Source organism: Meles meles, chromosome 3, assembly GCF_922984935.1.
Source record: "Meles meles chromosome 3, mMelMel3.1 paternal haplotype, whole genome shotgun sequence".
NCBI lineage: Eukaryota > Metazoa > Chordata > Mammalia > Carnivora > Mustelidae > Meles > Meles meles.
In genome coordinates, this window is record NC_060068.1 from 117504084 (window position 1) to 117526921 (window position 22838).

The 22838-nt window shown below is 40.8% G+C and overlaps 1 protein-coding gene and 1 long non-coding RNA gene across 2 annotated transcripts in view; one reads left to right on the plus strand and one right to left on the minus strand.

Annotated features, from left to right (window-relative positions):
• The first annotated feature begins 386 nt into the window (after nt 1-386).
• On the plus strand, nt 387-21236 carry C3H5orf63 (chromosome 3 C5orf63 homolog). The gene is made up of 4 exons (XM_046000138.1): nt 387-515; nt 15403-15523; nt 18875-18931; nt 20068-21236. The coding sequence occupies exons 2-4, from the start codon at nt 15410-15412 to the stop codon at nt 20257-20259; spliced, it is 363 nt and encodes a 120-aa protein (XP_045856094.1). The 5' UTR covers nt 387-515; nt 15403-15409; the 3' UTR covers nt 20260-21236.
• Nucleotides 3078-22838, minus strand: part of LOC123938610 — a 31622-nt gene continuing 11861 nt past the window's right edge. The window contains exon 3 of the long non-coding RNA XR_006817750.1: nt 3078-3241. This is a non-coding gene — a long non-coding RNA (uncharacterized LOC123938610). The remainder of the gene's footprint in view (nt 3242-22838) is intronic.

Here is a 22838-nt window from a genome sequence, read left to right on the forward strand (position 1 = left end):
GCTCTGTCCCTGTCCCACCTGGCGCTTCACATCCCAACCCAAAAGCTACCTCTTCAGGCAGATCACTTCCACCTAATTTTTAAAGGTCCACATTCCTTCCCCTTCAATGTATTTAGCTCACTGAACTCATGGCGTACTTAAAAGATTACTTCCTAATGTGTGACTTGCTTACTTAATTTTAAATTTGGGGAGGGTACAGCTGCCAGTTTCATCACCTCGTTCCCCATAACCTAGCACAGCCGGGACCAAGGGGAGGAAGGCAATCAACATTAAATGAATGAGTGAACACAGGGAAGAGTTAAGAGCCTGAACTAACCATTTTCTTTTCCTGAGAAACAGCCCGGGGTGACCCACCCTACAAACTGGCGACCGGCTTGGCTGTGCGACCCCGGGAGGATCGCCGAAGCCTGGCGTGCTGAGCCGGAAGTGAGAGCTACGGGGCGGGATCCGGGCCGGTTCGGGCGGAAGTGCCGGAGTCGGAGCGGAAGCTGCGACGTAGCCGGCGGCCGGCTCAGGTGGGTGCGGGCGGCCTGGCGGCAGGGAGTGGGAGCTTTGGTCCCAGCCCGGAGCCAGCGCAGGGACGGGAGGCGGGGCACGCGAACCTTTCGCTGGAGTGCAAGTTGCCAATTTCGACTGTCGTTAGAGGGAATTTAATTAAACCGAGAGCCATAAATCCATGAACCTCCGGGGGGAGATTATAGGCATGTGTGTGTCTATGTGTGTGTGCGCGCGCGAGCCGCACAAGCGATGGCGCTCTGGGAAGGGAACAAAGTAACGAGCGGGAAAAGGCAGCTTTTTAAGAGGAAGCAGGAAGCATCTCAGTTTCACGCTAATTCCAGTGTTTCACAGAAGCCCCATCCGGGATTGAATTGAATTTGGTGAAGTGGCAATATAATCTCAATTGGCAGGCCGCTGAGATGACTGCCTTTTTAAATAAATATTTTTGAGCAGCCATGTTGACCTTTAATTGGGGGTGAAAAGGTTGAAAGTTGCTGTAGGGAACGTTGTTGAGTCCCGCGGTTTGGGAACCTCCTCTCTGCTTTACTGGCAAAAGCATTCCCCTGGATGGTGAACAACGTGAGAATAAATCAGAGACAGTTCTCAACAAATACTTAGCCTTGTCGGCCACCCCTGATAAAAACGAGCTCATACAATTTTTTTTAGTAAGTCCAGAGGTAAAGAATTCCCAGCGAAATTACTAATGGGAAAAGGCAAGTGCCTGTTTCTAATACTGTCTTTAACAAGGTTTTTGCCAGGATAATAGTTGTTCTTGTTTCTTAATATTGTTTCATGTAGTACTTCATATTGTAGGGCGCTTTAAATCTGTGTGTGTGTGTGTGTGTGTGTGTGTGTGTGTGTGTGTGTACACACACACAGTATGGCCCAGCTTGATCCCAAGCTATAAACTCCTCCAGGATAGGAATAGTGTCTAGAACCTGTTAGACCTCCAACACTTTCTAGCACATTTCCCAATATAAGCAGGGCTCCTGTATCTATGCATTGCCTTGGTGAAGCAGCCACTGCAACAGTGTCTCAGTGTGCATGCCACTGTACAAGTTGAGGTAGCTGTTATAGGCCACAGTCCCTTTATTTACTAATTATATGAAGAATAGCTTATGAAAATGCATATGAAACTCTCTAACCAATATTTATCAATATTTGGAGCTACATACAGTGAGATTTGAAACACTTGGAAAAGAAAGTCTCCCTGGAAATACTAAGTGATCATTGTAACATCAGGGTAAGGCCCAACTAAGTCATGGTTCTGTGTGAAACGTCATAGCCTGATAACCTGAGTCCCATTCTGCTGAAGAATTGTGTGGAACCAGAAAGTTCCGGTTGGGAAAATTAAGATTGGTGGGGCTGGTGCTTTATTTATTTTTTTTTTAAAGGTTTTATTTATTTATTTGACAGAGAGAGATCACAAGTAGACAGAGAGGCAGGCAGAGAGAGAGAGAGGGAAGCAGGCTCGCTGCAGAGCAGAGAGCCCGATGCGGGACTCGATCCCAGGACCCTGAGATCATGACCTGAGCCGAAGGCAGCGGCTTAACCCACTGAGCCACCCAGGCACCCCTGGGGCTGGTGCTTTAGACTGGCAGTCTCCCCAGATTTTCTTTCTTCGTACTTTCTGTGGTCAGTAGTGGCTGCCTGCTGAGGAAGAATCAATGTTTTTTTGTCTCCTTCGCTAGAAGAAAATGTGGGTATGTGGTTTTATTTAGATGGATTGATGGCAGGTAAGGTAATAGAAATGAGGATTTTCCAATTCGGGAATTTATTGGACTGTATTTCTATTTTATCCCAGATGTCTGGCTCTCTTGTACTCTTAAGTAGCTGGAGGCAATGTGGAGATATGCCTTCAAAATAAGCTATTTTTTAAAGTTTTTGTATTTCATAATGTGTGCATATTCTAGCTGGCTGATGCGTTCAGCTACTCTAATGCCAGGGTTTGGTGTTTGACATATAGCAGGACCCTGAGGTAATATGGTACAAGTATGAAGGTTTTTTTATGTTCCTTTTTTTTTTTTAAGATTTTATTTATTTATCTGACAGATAGAGATCACAAGTAGGCAGAGAGGCAGGCAGAGAGAGAGAGGAGGAAGCAGGCTCCCTGTTGAGCAGAGAACCCGATGCGGGGCTTGATCCCAGGACCCTGAGATCATGACCTGAGCTGAAGGCAGAGGATTTAACCCACTGAGCCACCCAGGTGCCCCTATGTTCCTTATTTTAAATCTAATTTTGCCACTGCTTTATTCAAGGAGTGTACATCAGAGGAAACCAGAAGCCAGCTGGGATTGTTCCTGCATGCAGTTTTAATCTTGTTTGCAATTATTTTGAAGGGGAGAAACCATCTGGATCCAGGGATCCACACAGGTAGCAGGGACTAGCCAGGCTTTCTTCATCCTTCCCCTAGTAATATCACATAGCAAGTTCAGGGACAAAATCATTTGAGAAAGAATATGTCTCATAGATCATTATCCCACATCCCTAATATTCCAGTTACAGTTATAGGAACCTGGAGGCATGGAAACAACACTCTTTTTTTATTCTAATCTTTACCAAAGATAAGGTTTCTAGAGATAGAGGCAAAATTCAAGATACCTTCTATTTTAAGAAAATATCCATCTCCCAGGATTTCAGAGCATTTCACCCTTAGTATATGGTAATAACCATTTAATTGCTCTAGGCTTCACCACTGCAGTACTGTATTTGTAAGTTTTTCTTCTGCGCAAGGTGTAAAGTCCTAAAGGGCAGGGAAAGGATCTTAATCACTCTCATATTTCTATACCTGGCACAGTGCCTCACGCATTGCAAACACTCAGTATATGCCACAGAAATGAAAACACAGTGTCCCTGAAGGGCGATTAGATCTATAATATGATTGGGAGTACAATAGGTAGAGAAAAGGATTACATAAAACATTAACCTTTCAAGAGCTTACTAGATACAGTTATAAATACTGCAGTTACTAACGCCTTGATCAACAGCTTGGAGTAGGGAAATGCATATTTGAGAATCTACAGATCATCACCAAACTGCCTTCCAAGGAGCTATGTCCTGATCAGCTGTAGGGCCTGAGTTGTGTTGAATGGCTTCAAGAGCCCTGTCTCCCCCTCCATTCAGGCCTTCCATGCTCAACTCCTCACCCAAAGACTTGTTGAGCAAATATATGAAGACTGTCTTTTTGAAGGTATACCAAATTATGAGTTTACCTAGGTCACTAATACCTTCATTTGGTCCTTCCTTAAGGAGAGACAATCTATTTATGGTCACTATTTTACGGCTAGTAAATAATATTTACTAGCCCAAATAATATTGTAAGAAAGCCACTATCATCTTTTCTGCTTTGCTCAAATTCCCAAGGAGTTCAAAACTGACAGCTTTTTGTGTTATAATGGGGCAGGCCTGTGGAACACACTGCTTCCTTCTGTTGCCAGTGGGACTGCAGCAGAAACCAGAACATTACTCCTGGAAACAAATGAACTTCCTTTCGTTGTTCCTGTACTTTTTCATACTAATTACGGGGAAATGGCTTCTAGTTTAGTCGGAGGAAGAACATGAGATTGAATTATTTGATTTTTTTAACTCTTTACTTTTTAAAACATATAGTTCTTCCAGTTAGCCAAGAAAAGGATAGTGTTATTTAATGGAAATTCAGCCAGCTGAGTCAGCCTAGGACGTGAGAGTGGGAAAAAAGAGATCTAACTTCAGCTCTGTTACTCCACGTTCAAAAATGAAATTAATCTGTATCTTCTTAGAGACCAGAACCTCATTCTTAAAATAAAAGAATTCTGCTGTCTGAAGCAGAGGCTTTCCTCACTCTCCATCCTTAAATTAATCTTGAAACACAATGTGCTACCAGTTGTTTGGTATGCTGAGGATTTATGTATAAAGCTTTCTGAATTTTTGTTTTTTAAAGAAAGGAGGTTGAACTTGGAGATCCCTTGTAGATCTGAAAATTCTGTGTTGGTCTCATTATGTATAAAAATAAGCCATTGTTCAAGGAAAAAATACAGAAAGATGAACCAAAAAATGCAATACGAAAGGTTTCAGGAAGACATTAGTTTATCCATAACGCAAGGAGATCTTTGAAGTCACTTCCCAGTTCCAAAATATTAAGACATCCCCATAAGTGTTAAGTAACAGAATGGGATCCGAGGATTGTAGAATCTGACATCACTGAGAGTTGTGGGTGCACGACCTCAAGAGAATGTGGTTCCCAACATTCAGATTGAGCAGGCCGAGGTATTGTTGGTATCACAAGTCGAAGAAAATGCTCAAATTTAGTAATTCAAAGTTTCCAAAGTCATTTGCTACAAAATGGCTAAAAATGAATGAAAAATCTTTCAGGTCTTGTGTGGTCATGAAGATAAATTCATCTCTTTGGCAAGATGAATTGGAAATGGTGGGGGTATTAGTGATGAATGGATGACCTTGCCTGGGTGGGCAGATTTTGAATTGCAAATAGTTGTTTTTGGAAATGGGATTGTGTGCTTTGTAAATAGCAAGGAAACTGGCATTACTAGCTGGTTACAATAACACTAAGATGTTTTAATGAAATTGCCTTCTTTCTGGGTCAGCATTAAATACCAGAGATATCTTCAAAGGGGATGGGTCATTTTAGTTAAGAAGGATAATGTGGAAAGGAGTCAGCATAAGTCCTTATGCACTTTGTTCCCATCCCTTGAACTAGAATGATTTTGCCCTCATCTTAATGCCATCTTTATGGAATGAAGGAATTTTCAAATTGGTTTTTAACTCTATTAAGCCCTCATGTATGATATAACCCAACCACATTATTCAGGTTTTCTTGGCTTTCAGGAACAGCTTTGCAGCCATTATGTTGTAATTGTACTGAACATTGCTGCAACTCTGAATTCAGAATATGCCTCTTTGGCTCAAGGCCAAATGCTGAATCAGTGTCTTTGGGATGAGAGGAGGGGTGCAGTGTGTGCTAGCCCTACTGTGTTAACAGGAAGTAGTCCAGAATTGCCTCTGGACGCTTGGGGTTCTACAGGGAGTGTATAGTAGCAGTACACTACTGTTTCTGATTAGCATCTTCATTATCGTTTTCTCAGCTGAATGTTTTTCTGGAATGTTTTTCATGTGCACCAAGCCCATTACCAAGCAGACTCCTCTAAAGCAATGATCTGGAAAGTGTGACTGCTAAGGTCCAAAGATTCTAAGACAAACTCTTGTTTACGCTAAAGATTCTTCTCCCCTTCCACTTCACATTTATCATCTTGCGAGGCAAACATAGGGGTGCTTCTTCTGGATGTGGAGAAGAATGCAGAGATGATGAGGGTTTGTTGTTAAAAAATATTTTTAAAGTGTGTCAAACAGTAAGAGAAAAATACATCATTCCCCTTTGGAGGCGCTTTTCCATCTCAGATGCTCAGCTGCAAGATGAGTGCCTGGCAAAGCTAATGTCACCTCCTCTACTGGGTCTTTTTGGATGCTAGGGCTTCCCGATTATGACTGAGGAGCTGGAGAAGCAAGTGTGCAGCGAGCAAGCGCCTGTACACCTCTGCCTGGATCTCTGTGTGAATTTTGGTCCTCTTTAGATGGTCTAGCATTTTGGGTTCCCACAGCTGCAAACTACTTCAGATTCTCGGGACTTCCAAAGCCCCGGGCTATGGCCATGGCATTTCTTCAGTGTGTGAAGCCCCTTCTCTGATCAGCAGGACATTTGACATCAAAGCCTCTGGGCACAGTTTCTCCCCATCTCTGTCAAATGAGAGAACAGGGCAAGGACTAGCATCTCTGTTGTCCAGCTGATGAAGCTGAAGCTGAAGCAGATGAGGAACTGCCCAGCATTTCAGAACTAACGAGGGGCAGTTGCCTGTCTTTGGGGTTTATATTTATAAAATCCTCACCCAAAAATGCACCCAGGAATTCAGACATGCTGAATTTCTGCTGAAACTGTATGAGGAGTGACTCTGAAACTCTTAAATGAGGAATTATCCCATTGGTGCATAATTCCCCTGATGATTTAGCAGGAGCTATGTTTATTTACATTTACATAACACTTATTTTGACCTCTCTACACAAGTTATTCAAAATTATTTTGAAACAAGTTTTGTCTTGAAAAACAATCAATAAAATCCAACTTTACCATTACCTAGGCAGCTTGTTTGATGTACATGGGTTGATGTCCTCAACTGGTAAAATGGATGAATTTTTTAATCTTTGAAAATGTAAAGGCAAGTATTGGGAAGGGCAACTGAAAGAGTTTGTCCCAAATCTATCAAAGGGAAACCTTGACTCCTCAAAAACTAGATTTCAGTGTCCTGTAATTTTCTGAAGCCTGAGGAAGCTAAGCCAGTACTGGATGCCAAGATATTAGCAGACTTACATGGACTAGTGACATCCTAAGAAGATAAACATGCTGGTTCTTAATCAGTGATATACTGTCTCAGAAATTCCTACTTAAGTAATACCCATAGTCTGAAATTTTCAGCAACTTTCTGTTTGAAATATTTTTCAGTTTTGCCATTCCCTGTTTCTGAGATTGCTATAGTAGAGATCTAAATCTTACTTTTGAGGCCAGTAAAAGCACCTATCAGTCAAGAGAACCATCATCATAATTGCCTTTTTAAAATATTTATTTATTTATTTGAGAAAGAGAGAATCTCAAGCAGACTCCCCACTGAGCAGAGAGCCTGATGCAGGGCTCGATCCCATGAGCCTGAGATCATGACCTGAGCCGAAATCAAGAGTCGGACATTCAAATGACTAAGCCACTCAGGCGTTCCTTATTATTATTATTAATAACAATACCTTACTTTTAGCATTATTTTAATAATAATGTTTTTTTTTTTTTTTTTTTTAAAGATTTTATTTATTCATTTGACAGAGAGAGAGAGATCACAAGTAGGCAGAGAGGCAGGCAGAGAGAGGAGGAAGCAGGCTCCCTGCGGAGCAGAGAGCCCGATGCGGGGCTCGATCCCAGGACCCTGAGATCATGACCTGAGCCAAAGGCAGCGGCCTAATCCACCGAGCCACCCAGGCGCCCCTTAATAATAATGTTAAAGCTGATTTCTCTGTTCTGCTTTGTAACTGATACAGAGATTTTTACATTCATTATCTCTTTTGAAGACCCAATCAACTTTTGCCTTCACTCTTCTCCAATGCACTGCCTCCATCCTCACTAGAAATAACCACTTTTAGTTAAGATATTATTTTAGGCAAAAATCAGACAGGCAGTTCACTTTGAGGGTCAGCCTTGGTTAGAAGACTTCATTATTTTGAAGCACCCTCAGACTCATCCCATCTAATTTGTGGTAGATTCTTCCACCACCCCATTCCCATTCTAGAAGCACTTTTTTCCCTTGGCTTCTGTGATGACACACCTTTCTGGTTTGCATTGTACCTCACCAGCCTTTCCTTCTGCTGGCTCAACACAACTTCTAAATGTTGGATTGCCTCAGAGATCTGTCCTGTGCCCTCTTCCTTTTCTGTATTATTTAGATTATCTCATCTGGTTTTGAAGCTGTAAATACAGTCCCTAAACTGATGAGAGTCTCAGATTTTTGTCTTCGGCCCTAGCTCCTCTCCTGAATACTAAAACTGTATATACCACTCTGTCCATGAGCTCCAACTTGTCCCTAACGGAGCTCTCAGTCCTGTATACTCTTCAATCTGTTTCTGCCTCAGTTGTTCTCATTCTAGTAAATGGCGCTGCCACCCACCAGAGTCTTAAGGCCCAAACTGGAATTGTCCTCACTGCATCTTCAATTTCTCACATCCAGTTCATGGCCAAGATCTGTTGGCCCCATTTCTGTCCTTGTCCACAGCACCATTCTTTCTTAACTTGACTACTGCAGTGGCCCTCTAACAGGGTCCCTGCCCCCAACCGTGCAATCCATCTTTACACAGCGCCTCAAGTAATCTTTTAGGATGTATATAAGGGGTGCCTGGGTGGCTCCTTCAGTTCAGGTCATGATCCCAGGGTCCTAGGATCAAACCATGCATTAGGCTCCCTGCTCCTCAGGAGGCCTGTTTCTCCCTCTCCAACTTCCCCTGCTTGTGTTCCCTTTTAAAATAAATAAATAAATAAAATAAAATAGAATGTATATGAAATTCATGTTACCTCCTTCTTCTAAATCTAATTTTAATTAAAATCTCAACATGGCCTGTGAGGACTTAGGTGATGTGACCCCACAGATGATTGCTGAGCCCTGTCTCATGCCACTATTTACTCTGCTCTAGCCATATGTTCCTGTTCATTTCTTCCAGTAAGTTCAGGTTGTCCTCACCTTAAAGCCTTTGCACTTACTATTCCTCTCTCCAAAATGTTCCTACTTCAGATTTTTGCACCTTCTCAGCCTTTAGTCCCAGCAAACCTGACACCAGCTCAGAGTACTTATTTCAAGGACCTGCCTCAGTTACCATCACGCCACCTTGTCTACTCCCTCTCCTCTACTTGTCACTCTCTGGTACTGTTTGATTTAATGTCACTGGAATACAGACCCCAGGAGGACAGATACCTTGCTTTTCCGGTCACCACTGCACCTATAAGAGCCTCTAACACATGGAAAACATCAGGTAATTGTGGAATAAATGGGTGACTCTCCTCCCACACCTAGGCTGTCCTAAATGACCTCTCTTTCCCACCTCCATTCTTTCCTCTGACATCTATCCTGCATGCTGCTGCTAGATCAGTCTTCCAAAACACTGCTTTTATCACAACACTCTCGTTCAAAACCCTTCAGTGCCTCTCATCAGACAGACCACGGCACTCCTTCTTCAACACCATTGTGTCTCACACTACCTTCAGAATGTTTCCCCTTTTTGGACATATCCAAATCCTAGATGATTTGGGATCCTACTCTTGTGAAACCACCTCTGACCTCAGCCCACAGTATCCGCCTTTCTCTTATAGCATTTAAAGGTGCACATTAGATGTCGTGGTTGCAATCGCTCCTGTATTTATATTGTTCCAGTTTAGAACTGAACTACCTTCTCCTAAATCCACTGAAGTTTATCCCTCTATTATTCCTGTTGCTTGCATCTAGTATGTGGACATGACTTCTCCACATGACTTTTATTTGGAGGGAAAAAATGGGCTAAACACCAAACAGGATGAAGAAAAAAAAATGGTTTAATTTTTTTTTTGATTTTTTTATTTATTTGACAGAGATCACAAGCAGGCAGAGAGGCAGGCAGAGAGAGAGAGGAGGAAGCAGGCTGTCCGCAGAGCAGAGAGCCCGATGCGGGGCTCGACCCCAGAACCCTGGGACCACGACCTGAGCCGAAGGCAGGGGCCCAACCCACTGAGCCACCCAGGTGCCCAAAAAATGGTTTAATTTTACAGAGAATTTGAAGGAGGTGGGATACAGGGACAGAATACACATTAAGTGGTAGATTTGAAAAACTTCAGTGAGGGGCACCTGGGTGGCTCAGTGGGTTAAAGCCTCTGCCTTTGGCCCGGGTCATGATCTCAGGGTCCTGGGATCCAGCCCAGCATCGAGCCCCGCATCGGGCTCTCTGCTCGGTGGGGAGCTTGCTTCCCCCCACCCCCGCCTGCCTCTCTGCCTACTTGTGAGCTCTCTCTGTCAAAAAAATAAATAAAATCTTTTCTTTAAAAAAGAAAAAGAAAACCTTCAGTGAAATTGTAATCTTAGTGTCTCGGCAATGCCCACCCTTCAAACAGTTAAAGAACTTAACAGAACAGTGTGTTGAATGCAAATTAACGTAGCACCATTGAGTATAAACAGTGGAATAGAGACATCCAGACACTTGGAAATCTCACTGTCATGGTAATAATTTGAAGGGAAATAAAATAGGGTTTTGTTCATAAGCACTCATGTGACCAGTCATTCCTTTCTGGGATTGATTTTCTACTGACTTCTCTGGCCCCTGTATGGTGAACATACCTGTTGGCACTGAAATCTGGAAATAGAAGCTACAGGGAGTGAGATGGATGTGTGGTGTGAGAAGCTGTTTCCTGCTCCCCAGGTTTGGGGCATAATGTAGGGCTACTCATGGTTTCATGTGTTATGTGGGATCAAATCAGCAGTCGAACTCTATGGTCAGAATGAAGCTGTGGTGATTGTCTCACAATATATATAAATACCGAATCATGTTTGTACACCTGAAACTAATTAAAATGTTATGTTAATTATACCTCAATTTAAATAAAGAAGGAAAGAATGAAGCCGAGCATGACACCATGTACAAGTGGGCCTACTGGTAGGTGGTTGGCTTGGATCTTTGTTGCCACATTTCGTCTCAGCTGGCTCCACCTCTCAAGCAGTCCCCCTGGCCTGGTCCTTTGGCTGCTGAGGCTACAGAGCTAGAAAAGCACCTGCGATCCCACCTATGCCAGTGAGTGAGGGTCTCACTCCCTGTTTCTATTCTGTAGCCTCATTCTTGCCCTGCTTAGCTCCTTGGAGTTGACACGTCACAGTATCTGCTTCATTTTCAGCTTTGGGGTGTCCCTTAATGCTGCCTCTCCTTGTCACCCAAATCCCAGGCTAGGCTCCCATTTGTTTGGGAGAAGAGGAGATTTGGACAAAGGGGAGACAGAGGGACACTGGGGTGGCAATATGTGTCCCTGTTTCCCTGCATTAGGTTGATCCCAGTGACCCAGACAAGTCTGCTAAGAGCAACTTCATCTCATTACATAAATTTTCAGTAATCTAGAATGATGAGCTTTTGTTCCCAGTAGAGGTGTGTGGTGTGTGTGTCTGTGTGTGTGCATGCGTGCGCACACACGAGTGTTTCTAGTCACTTGGGTAAAAATAGAAACATTAACTTAGATGGTAATGAATGTGAAATGAGGGCTTAACATCTCATATGGTACAGATGACTAAACGGAAGCCCTGAGCCTCTCTTCATGGAACACACGTTCAGCAGGAGCTACTGTAATAGTGTTTGGTTAATGTCAGCTCAGCATTAAATTTACATTATACTCTTGTGAAGCTCCAACATTACCTGTTAATAACCAAGGCAGTACCTGGGCTTATATAGACTTTTTCATTTTGCTCATGAACTAACACTGCAGCTTACTGATGAGGGATCATGTGAGCCTGGAGATTCGGCGTGCCGAAGGATGCTTTGTATGAATAAAAATTCTGGTCAGTGAAGGTCAGTTTCTCTACTCAAGCGAGAACAATGTTGTTTTTCTTCTAATCAGACACATGCAGTGTTTGAAGAATCCAGGGGCCCTACATAAGTGATATGCAGCTCTAGTCTGGGCAGCTCCTCATGCAAGAAATGAATAATCCTTAATAAAGGCTCAAACGACCCTGGCTTCTCTCTGTACTGTAATCAGTTGCTTTAATAGTATGCCCTTGAGTGCCTCACAGGGGAAATGCTATAAAGTTAAGTTATCTTCCTTATCTTGGCTTCAAGGAGGGCTGAATGGGTCCAATCAGTCCTCCCCCATGTTGTATTTGATTCTGCCATAAAGCCCACTGGAGTCAGCCTCAGTTTGTTGAAAAGCCAGCACTCCCTTTCTCTGTCAGGCTGATCCACACCTCTGAGCAGCCTGGACTTGAAACAGCAGGAGTCACCATCTTTATTGTTAGGCTGTGGAATTTGTTTTAGGCACATTCTAAATCCAGTCTTATGCCTTTTACATTTTTTTTTTTTTTTTTTTTTTGTCTATGACAAAGGTGACCCATTTGTGCTTCTTTGATATTATGAACACAGCTCTTTTTGCTCATATCACAGAGGCATGTAACAAAATACAAAGGATGAAATTGTGTCTGTGTGTAGTAAGGACACAAGTTTCATGACTAAATTCAATGACATAATCAAAAAGGTGTTGTCCTCTCCCAAGTCATGAGCTACCAGGCAGAAACTGCCTTTCAGAGTATTTTTTTATAATGCTGAGATACTGCTCAAAAATAATAGAACTAATGAAAATGTCACATTGACAGAGTAGCCTGTATTAAGATTTTACTTCAAGAAGGCATGATTCACCGAGTGTGACATTGACAGCAATAGTGTTAGGGTTTACAGAGTTAGTAAAATATTCTAAGAGTAGATGCAGTGGCAAATGGGGTGTATCATTTTTCGTTTATTTCTAGAACTAACTGGACTCCTGTGTTCAGAATTTTAGACTTCAGATCTTATTTCTGCCCAGGAGAGGTAGAGGGAGCTTTTTAAATATCATACTCTAATATAATATTCTAATACAGTGCTTACAAAGAAAGAAGTTAATTTAACAATGTGGTAAAATGCATGTGCCTTAGGACATTCGGAAAATATGCAGGTAGTAAAACTGCATAATGCTAATGCATTTCTCCGTAAACAGATGTGCCATGTTTAAGTGATTAAATACACTGGAAAAGGTGGAAGTGGAGTCTAACAGCGGAAAGAGAACTAATTTTAAACAGAATGGTTGCAGCATCACTGAAGACTCAGCTCTCTGCGTTGGGTGAACAAATATTCCAGCAAATCTGGAATGAATAGCAACTCTGTTTACTATGACAGGTTTTATTTGTCTTGGGTGCAACCAAAACCACATGCTGTGTTTTGTCATGTTGGAAATACTGAAGCAGATTTCCTTTGTGAATGTGATTTTTTTTTTAAAGACTTAACACCTCAGTCTCAACTCAGCTAGGTAAAAGCAGTAAGTTCTCTTTTCCTTATCCGCCAGACATCAATAAATCTTAAATCCCTCCACCAAAAGCACGCAGCTGTGGTTCACTATCCTGGTGGTTGTCTTAGGTCACTGCCACAAATGGCCCAATCCTTCTCATTTCCAAGAACTATCTTTCTGTCTTTTACAAAACTAATTTTTTGTTTTCTTTCTCCCCTATAGCACAGCTCCTTTAATTCTATTCCCTAGGAAGATGTGCCACTGTGATTATAGGGCATTCCCAAAACCAAGGATGCAAAAATTTTTACCTAGTGTAAAAATGGCTAATAGTCTACCTTCCCTCCTCATTCATACCCTGTGTAGACAAAGCCATGCTAAGAAGCTGTCGTCTCCGACCACATTCACCTATTGGAGTTGCTGATTCTGCTTAATTTATAAAAAATGTGTATACCAGGGCTTAAAACTTAATTGAGAGTAGCACAGCGTACTGTAAAATTGTTTGGATCCACTTTCCATCTTGGAATAATGGTGGGTAGCAGATCATTGCAAAGTGCTCATCACATCCCCTTTTATATGTTATCCAGATCATTCAGTTAGCAGGGAGAGCCAGGGAGAAGTGGAAGGCTATGAGTTTAAGAGTGAAGGAAAGATTATTTTTTCACAGATCAGAATCCAATCTTTTATCCTGTGGTCTTTACACTAGTTTGATAGGGCTGGTATTTTTCTCTAAAATGGTATCATTCTGTTGGAAATGAGTTTAAGGCTAATCTTATGCTAAGAAGCCTAGTCAACACTAGAGATTAGCACATAATTAATATAGTCATGCTCTGTGGAGAGCAGAGATCAGAGCTGGTGGTGAAGAGGATGGAACCAACTGTAAGGCCCTGGCCCACAGTCTTATGGACACCCTGAAGAATACTAACATTTAGTTATAACACAAGCTATGCTCAGTTAGTGACTGCTGTGCACATTGAGTGTCTGGTTAGGATTAGAGCGGAGACTGAAGAGGTGGAGAAAGGTTCACTCCAATACTTCAAATATTCAAACAAATACCTGAATACCTACTATGTGCTAACTTAATTATAGATGCTCAGGGATACTGGGGCAAACAAGTATCTGCTCCTATGGAAGTCACACTATAATGGAAGGGGACAGAGGTAAATAAGCCATTTTAGGCAGTAAAAGAAAAAAGAAAACCGTAGCAAGGCATAAGGATGGAGTGTGGTGGGCCGGCCAACCTTGGTAAAGTCCTCACAAAGGCATGACCCAGGCCAAATGAGGGGAAGTTACTTAAGAGCTTTTCATGCAGAAGGACAGTAAGTACAGAGATCCAGATAAAGAAATGATCTTTAGGTATTCAAGGAACGGAAAGGGAATCTTTGTGGCTGCCGCTTGCCAAGATAAGGGAGGGGAGAGTGAGATGAAGTTGGAAAGCAAAGTTAAGAAATGAAGATCCCAGGAATGAATTCATTTTGAGAATATTGATAAATGATAAAGTCAACAGTGCATATGTGTTTTAAAAGTGAAATTATCATATCTGTAGTTTTAAGGACAAAGCTGGAGGCTCAGTAGAATAGGAATAAGTCTTATGTCAGCAAAGAAGCAAGATGAGGGAGCTTCAAAGCCTAGTGTTTGACATGCTGCTATTACCAAGCTGTTCATGTTGGAGTATCTCCAGTAGTAACACTAGTACACTTGTGTATGTTTTTTAAAATGATGGCAATCTCCTTTTAAAATACTTAAGGAGTTGAGTAGATTTTTGCTCCTGACAAGTCAACTCAACCTAACTCTCCCCTATAGGTCCTCTTAGTACAACTCTGTGTTTCCCCATCTTTTGCAGCAGAGTGAGGCATGGATCTCCTAAGTGACAACCTTAACCTTCAGTTGGGGATTTGTGCTCCTTACTTACTGTTCCTTTACCATGAAGGTGGCTGTGTGTTGTTGAATGCTTGCCAACAAGATAAGCTATCTCTGCAGATAAGAACCATCTCAGGAAACCTCCCCATTTTAGGGAATCATCAGGATGCTGGCACAATCTGCAGGTGAAATTTAATTTTGTATTCAAATTAACAAACCCATGCAGTTTGCCTGCAGAACCCAAGTGATTAGGCACACAGCTTATCCATAAATATGGATATTTTCCCATTCTAAATTCTGTTTTGTTTGGAATACAGTGAATGTTGAGGCATCATGGAGACTTGCCAAACATCTGGGCCTCTCTGACACTCCTGGAGTCCAAGAAGCAATTCTCAAGTCCTCAAATTCCATCATAGGCTTGCAGCTTACTGTTCATATTATAAACAGCAAAATCTAGAGCACATAAGTTTACTGGTCTCTTTTTCTTTTGGCAGAATTAAGATGCTCTGGTTTCAAGGAAATAGCGTGCATCTTGCCAAATACTCCCTTCAACTCCTCATGAGAAATCTCTCTGACTCGAAGACCGTTCTTCCTGTACTGACCTTATTTACAAAGGTACAGAGTTAAAAAGTAAAATTACTACTTCAAAGACAAAAAGTGTTACATTGTTGTCTGAAGAAAGTTGTACATTTAAGAAGAGGGATGGGGAAACCCTAAAAGGAAAGCAATGGAATAAGCTGTCCTCAGACCTGTCCCCCCACTTTACAGTTGCAGTTACAATGATACTAACCCTGGTTTCTACCCACGTGCCTCATTGTCTCACACTTTTCAGTGGGAAAACTAATATATTTAATAGTCTCCCAATCCCTGCATTGGAAGGAAGAACTATCAAAAGAGACATGATGTTTATAAATACATCACTTAGAAACATAATTAATTCTTGTGATGGCTATGTTCCATAAAGTCACCACAAACACTGAATTAGTGAACTAATTTAGTGAACTAAACCAGTGCTCCCAGGGGAGGTTATGGTTAGACTCCAATGAGCTGCTGGCCACATTTTATCAGCTGATCAATACACAGCCTTGTTTAGCGTATGTTTCTGTTTAAAGATACTTTATTTACTATGTATTGTTGATTCATTACACCAAATACAGGGCCAACAGCACCATATCTCATGCCTGAACAAAGTTTATCTAACACAGTATTTTCACCACGAGGCGCATCACAGCCTTCTTATGCTTGGAAACACTGCACAACACTACACAGCCCTCTACATGGGGACCATTCTAAATAGCCAAATCAACAAAAAACACAAAAATGCAAAAAGCATGACACCCAGTAGATCAGGAAAAGGACACCTGTTGACAAGTGTGAGACCTGAAACAGTAAGTCGGATCATTGTCTTGTTTGACCTCCACTGGCAACGTGCACTCTCAGTGACTCAGATTTTTCACTGCTCTGTGCATATCCTCGAATGTCTGCAGATAACCACAAAAGTGCCACAGATATTGGTTTTGGGATTACAAATAGATTTTAGTGACTGGCAAATTTGCAAATATGAAAGCCACAATAACAAGGATTAACGAGTACCACTGTTCTTGTTTTCTTATCCCTAACACGAGTTTTAAGCCATAACTTAAAATTGAAAAATTTTTTTTAGGAAAGGTTCATCAATTTAAAGTTGAAAAATTTTAAGAGCTTTTTCCCCCTGAAACTTGTAATATAAATATCACTGATTTCCCTTTACTAGTTAACATTACTTTGTGTGATATATAATCAAAAAACGAAAGAAAGGACAGGGTAACACTTAATCTCAGGAAATAATATTCCCAATTCAAGCAAAAAAACTTGTCTTGTTTAATATGTTTTTCAGATTTCAGGCAATCTTTAGCAATCTTAAAATATCTGATGGCTATCTAATAACAAAGTTTAAAATAGTTTTTTAATAATTGAATTTCTTGTTGCGAATAATCTAAACTGCTTTTCATACCCATAGTATATATTGCATTGTTGGAAATTATGAAATAAAAATAATTCATTATCTGTGTCTACATATGAGAAATGCATATGAGAACTAGCCACAAAAATAAAATATTCCCTTAAGGCTAGTGGTGATCACTCCGCCTAACTATTACGCATTTTTTCAGTTTGAATAATGGCCAAGTTAGCCATAGACATCTGGGGAGGGGAGAGCCACACTAATCTTTCATTTAGCTTAAAATTTGTATTGAATCCTTGGTATGTGTCACTAGGCATATAAGACTGAGCCATTTGTGGTCAAGAGGGATATGATACCCTGACTGTTTCAGCCTAAGTCAAGTGTTCTACCTTTTTTGTTCAGGGATTCAGTCAGCCACACGCCAAGAGCAGCTTCTCTGAGGCAAAATCACAACATTCTTCCTACCAGAAAGGGGAGTGGGACCCAATGAACGTCCATTCCATTCTAGAGATAGAGTAAGTACCTGCTCTGCTGGTGCTGTGGAAAATCCTAGAGAAGAAAGTTTGAATGGTCCAGACCACTGAGTCTTAATCCTTTTTCAGTTCATAGGCCTCTTTAAAAGTTGATGAACCTTTCCTAATAAAAATACATATACACAGAATAATGTGCACCAATGTCCATGTTTACAAAAACAAAACAGAAAATGTGATCTAGGTTCGACTGAAGTTTTTTTTAACATAAAAGCAAAATGTTGGTATATTTGGTACTTCTTTAGCTTGTTCTTTTTCTAACAACTCTTGCTTTTTAAAATCTTGTTGATTTTTTGAAATTTTCTTAGAAAATTTCAATGTGATTCTCTTAAAACATCAGAGACTATCCATAATCTGTTTTTTGATGGTGCTCGTAATAAATGATGAGCCTAATTCTCTGAACCAGGAAGTTAGGACCAGAAAGACCCTAATAAAGAAAAATGCCTTTTGATGATCTGGGTTCTTATTTCAAAACAAGCTGGGAGTTAAACTGGAGGAGGGGCCTTTCTTTTACATAACAGCTCACCTCTTCCTGTCATGTTAAAAAGCAGGTTTTATATAAGCATCGGTAATGGTGAGTCTATTTTGAGCTCATGCAAGAGAACCTATAGCTAGTAGCTGCCCTAGAGGCTAGAGCTGAGACTTTAAAATCTGCCAAAGATCCACAGCATTCTCAAAAGACTTATCCACTGAATGGTTCAAGAATACAAACAACTGGCACTAAAACTTGCTTGTTCCTCAGGCAGAGAATTAACCTGGGAAGGCTACTGCTGACACTTGCAATGAGAAAACAGGCAGACCATTAAAGAGTTGGTACGGTCATCACCCGAAGTAAATAGAGATTTCTCCCTTTTTGTTGGTGGGGCAATCACTATCTAACTTCATCTCAATGAGTTTATTCCTGTGGACTGATGAGGAAAAACAGGCAGGCAAAGCTCAATGCCTCCATTTCAAAACAGACTTTAAGCGATTCTGGTGATGTCAGCCAGGCCAGAAAAGTGTTCCTGTCACAGGAAGGACAAAGCCCTACGACTATAAATCAATGAAAAATAATCTTCCCTGATATCCATCAGATAAAGCCAGTGACAAAAAATGTAAGCATCTAAATGTAGTATATGTGTATCTATGTATACACGTATGTAATACATTTAGATGTATGTGGATGTATATGTGATAGGTTTATACATGTATGTGTGTAACAAAGATAAACATCTAAATTTATTATATGTGTGTATACATATATGTATAAACAGATTTATTTATGGTGAAAAATCAAAACAGAACAACTAAAAAATGCTGACAGCCCACTTAGATGAAACACTAGCTATTTATAAGATTCTATGGCAATGTTTTGCTTTGGAAATAAAACAGTATAATTAACCTGGTTAAAAAAAAAACATGTCCTTTAAAGTAAGTATAATCTACTTCTTGTGGTTTTTGTCAGGCTACATGCCATTCCTTGAATCTAATGGCTTTATTTTTTCCTTCCTGTAGGATCCATGCCCCCTTTGTGATGAAGCTAAGGAAATACTGGAGCCCTACAAAAACAGGGTAATACCGGTTTTCCCCTCCACTCTCTAAAAGCAGAGCATTCCTATCCAACCTTCACATGCCCAAGTGGAGTAAAGCAAAGAAGCAATTAACATTCATTTATGAAAAAAAAATTTTCCAAAAAATAACCTCTCTCAGGCTTTTCTGGTACTTTAGGACATTTTTTGCTGATGGATAAACACAATAAACCGAGATAAAGCACAAATGCTCACACAGTTCGAAGTCCTAGGGGTTTGGTGTTGCGATGCTGCAAGGAGGCCCCAAGGGAAGGAGCTTGGTGGTGCCACTCTCACTGCTCAGTGTAGGCACTGCCTCCAGAATGGCAAAACCAACACTGAACACTATTTTCATTTTTCATCTTTTTTCATAAAAGCAAAAGTCCTCAGACTTTTTCCATTAGCTAAACAGTTACTAATGTAGGTCTTTTGTAATGGCCAAGTGGCCTGATGAATGCTTTTGAAAAGCAGGGGAAACCTGCATAATACAGTGGTGTGCCTTTATGTATATGGAATGGATAGCGTATGTGGTGTAGATTATCTGCCTGGATCCTTTCTTTGGGAAAAGATTAAATGCTTTTTCATTTAAGTTTTCTTTCTGTTCTTCAGAGAGGGATTTCAGTGCTGATTTCCACAAAACTCATTACCCCTAAGTGTTTTTCTCTGAGCAGTACTGGTTTTCTTACTCTGACTCTTAATATGAACCAAAGCTAATTAGCAGGTGCAATGTTCATGTTTTCTTCAAACTTGTGTCCCCATTCATTTTATTTTACTCTTGTCATCTCCATGGAAGTGTTCTCTTGTAGCGAACCATGATGCCTTTCCCATCCTTACGTGCAAAGTGCATGTGTCCTGATTCCTCAGCTTCCCAGTTGGGACATATTTTATTTCACTGGGAATGGAGTAGTGACCCGACACTGAATGTAATAGGTATAACAGAAAAACAGCAAAACTGAGAGTTAAGGAATATAACGAAATCGGTCAAGTTGTGGAAATCAGGGACATGAGTTCACTTGGGACCTCAGACAGGCAGACAAACCCTTCAGCATGAGAGCTCATCTGGGCATCAGATTGGCACTGTGGCTCTTGTATTGTTCTGTGCTCTCTAAAATACAGAGCTTTAGTCTGTCTCCATTTCAGGTTATTTTACAGGAGGTGGACATCACACTTCCAGAAAACTCTGCTTGGTATGAAAGGTATAAATTTGACATCCCTGTCTTCCATTTGAATGGCCAGTTTCTGATGATGCATCGAGTAAACATCTCAAAACTTGAAAAGCAGCTCCAGAAACTTGAGCAGCAAGGTGCTGGAGGCTGGAGGGCGCCTTCTTGATCCGCCACCCACTCTGTCCAGATGGCATCTTCCTAAAGACTTGACAGTGGCCTTGCCCGGCCCTAAAGACATTCTGAACTAGGTGGTGCCCAATAAATAAATGGTTACATTACTCTTCTGACTGATGGAAGTATGGTAACAGTGTAGAAACTGTTTACCTGCTGGCATTTTATAAAATGAGAGGAGCACAGCAGCAAGAGGACGATGGAGGATGGGGGAAATCCATTTGTTTTATTTATTTTTCCCTTTTGTATTAATATGGAAACATTTTACATTCACTGGACAGTGCAGTTTATAGGAGAAGGCTCTGCATCCCTGCTGCTGCCCTAAGGGCTTAACTTTTTAATGAAAGAATAAATGCTCTTCCACTCAGTAGATAAAGTGAAATGTGAATTGTTAATAACTGTGCACAGTCAATAAAGGGGTGTTTTAACAAATACATCTGCATGAAGCCTATTTCAGTGGGATTTAATAATACCTGTTTAAAATTAGAATTCATTTTTGGGGGGGTAGAAGAGAATAATTATCTTAGTCAAAAAGGCTTCATTTGAGAAAAACAAAAGAAAGATTTAAACCTCCAAAATGTGTATAAGAATCTCAACATGCTTCACACGTAGTCAGTGAATTGATTCATAATATTTGAGGGCTGCCTTTGATAGTTATTCGCTTGTCATCATTTGACAATGAATTTACAATTCAAATTGTAAGATAGTATCAGGTCTTAATATCTTGGAGAAAATTCGCTTCTGAACATAACTGGACAGATATGTCATCTAAAGACAATTTTTTTCACCATTTTATATAAAGTGTTAAAAATGTGGTTGTGTACCTCTCTTTATATTTAGTTAAGTTCAACCAATACAGCAGTGGATTCATTTAAACACAAAACTGCCTTTTCCTCTTAAAATCACATCACTGTAATTTCATCTATAATGAAATTCTTTTGTGAACTATTTTAATGAATTTGGATATTGTGAGTCACTTGGCTAGATTTTAATTTGAGCATTATGTTTTAGTCTTAGAAAATATAGAATATTAGAACTGGCCAACTTTACACATTGTGTAGTCCTATCCCCTCATGTTGTATAGGATGAGAAATATGACATTCAGAGAGTTTCAGGGACTTAGCCTGAGATAATACAGCCAGTCAGTCAGTTGTCAGATCACGTCTTGCCCCCTACCCTGAATTTCCAGTACTACCTCCACTCATGGTAGAGATATTACTGTATTATCTCACATACATCTTCAACTATGCTGGACTCAATACAAATTTGGGACCAACTTAAAAAGCATTCCAAAGTGATAAGAGGTAAAAAAAAAATCTTAAAACTGAATAGCAGTGTTTATAATTTATAAATTTCTGGAACACATCTTATTTGACATTATTCATTCAGCCCTGCGGCAGGCAATATTCTAAGCCGACCCTAATGAACCCTCACCCTTGTCTAACTCCTTTGAGTGTGGTTGGAACTCACTGAATATGATGAAATATCACTGCTATGGTTAGGATACATCAAATGGCAAAAGCAAGATTATACTGCTTGAGCCTGATCTAGTCAGGTGAGCTCTCTAGAAAGCAGAAAGTTTCTCTGGCTGGGTGCAGAAGAAATCAGAGATGTGCTCCAGCCAGCCTGGAAGGAAGCAAACATCAGTCTGGTAAACTTCCTACTGGGGCCACATGGCAAGAAACTGGGTGGCTGCTATAAGCTGAGAGTAGTCATTGGGCAGTAGGTGGCAGGAAAATGGGGACATCAGTCCTACAGCTTTGAGAAACAAATTCTGTAAACAGCCATTGAGCCTAGAAGAGGATCCTAAGCCTGGTATGGAACCAGAGCCTGGAATAACACCTTGATTTCAGCTCATTGAAACACTGATCAGAGCATCCAGCCACACCATGCCTAGATTTCTGATCTAGAGGAACTGTAATAATAAATTTGTGTTGTTTCAAGCTGCTAAATTTGTGGTAGATTGTTACACAGCAGTAGTGGTCTCACAGAAGTCCCTATGACATTGAAACAGTGGCAGGTGGTGGGAATACAAGAATGAATGAGTCCAGTGGGAGGGATAGGGCAGCTGGGTGATGGACTTTGGGGAGGGTATGTGCTATGGGGAGTGCTGTGGATTGTGTAAGACTGATGAATCACAGACCTATACCCCTGAAACAAATACATTCTGTGTTAATTAAAAAATAATAATAATTTAAAAAGAATGAATGAGTCCATGTCTTAGACCATCACTGTCTTTTGGGGAGCAAGGAGGGGCAAGTTAATAAAGCACTACAATGTCGTGCAGTGATAGCTGGAATTGGGACATGTATGAAATGGCACAGCGGCCAGATGAGGAAAGTAGCAAGAAGTCTTCACAGAAAATTAAACTAGGTTTTGATGATTTAATAGAAGCAATAGAGCAGGACTGAGAAGGAGGAGGAGGTTCCATCCTAAAGGAACAGCATGTGGAAAATAAGAGTATGCAGGGCTTGGCATACTTAGAAAATAGCAGTTGGTTCTGTGTGGCTGGACTGAAGGAGAAAAGAGTGAAGGAGACACAACCAAGTAGATTGGGATTCACACCTGTGAAGG

What these genes read in the sequence shown, in the direction of transcription:
- C3H5orf63 (XM_046000138.1), top strand. Translation starts at nt 15,410, where the DNA reads ATGCTCTGGTTTCAAGGAAATAGCGTGCATCTTGCCAAATACTCCCTT. An exon ending in TACTGACCTTATTTACAAAG is followed by an intron (nt 15,524 to 18,874) that starts GTACAGAGTTAA and finishes TCCTTCCTGTAG; the next exon opens with GATCCATGCCCCCTTTGTGA. An exon ending in TGGAGCCCTACAAAAACAGG is followed by an intron (nt 18,932 to 20,067) that starts GTAATACCGGTT and finishes TCTCCATTTCAG; the next exon opens with GTTATTTTACAGGAGGTGGA.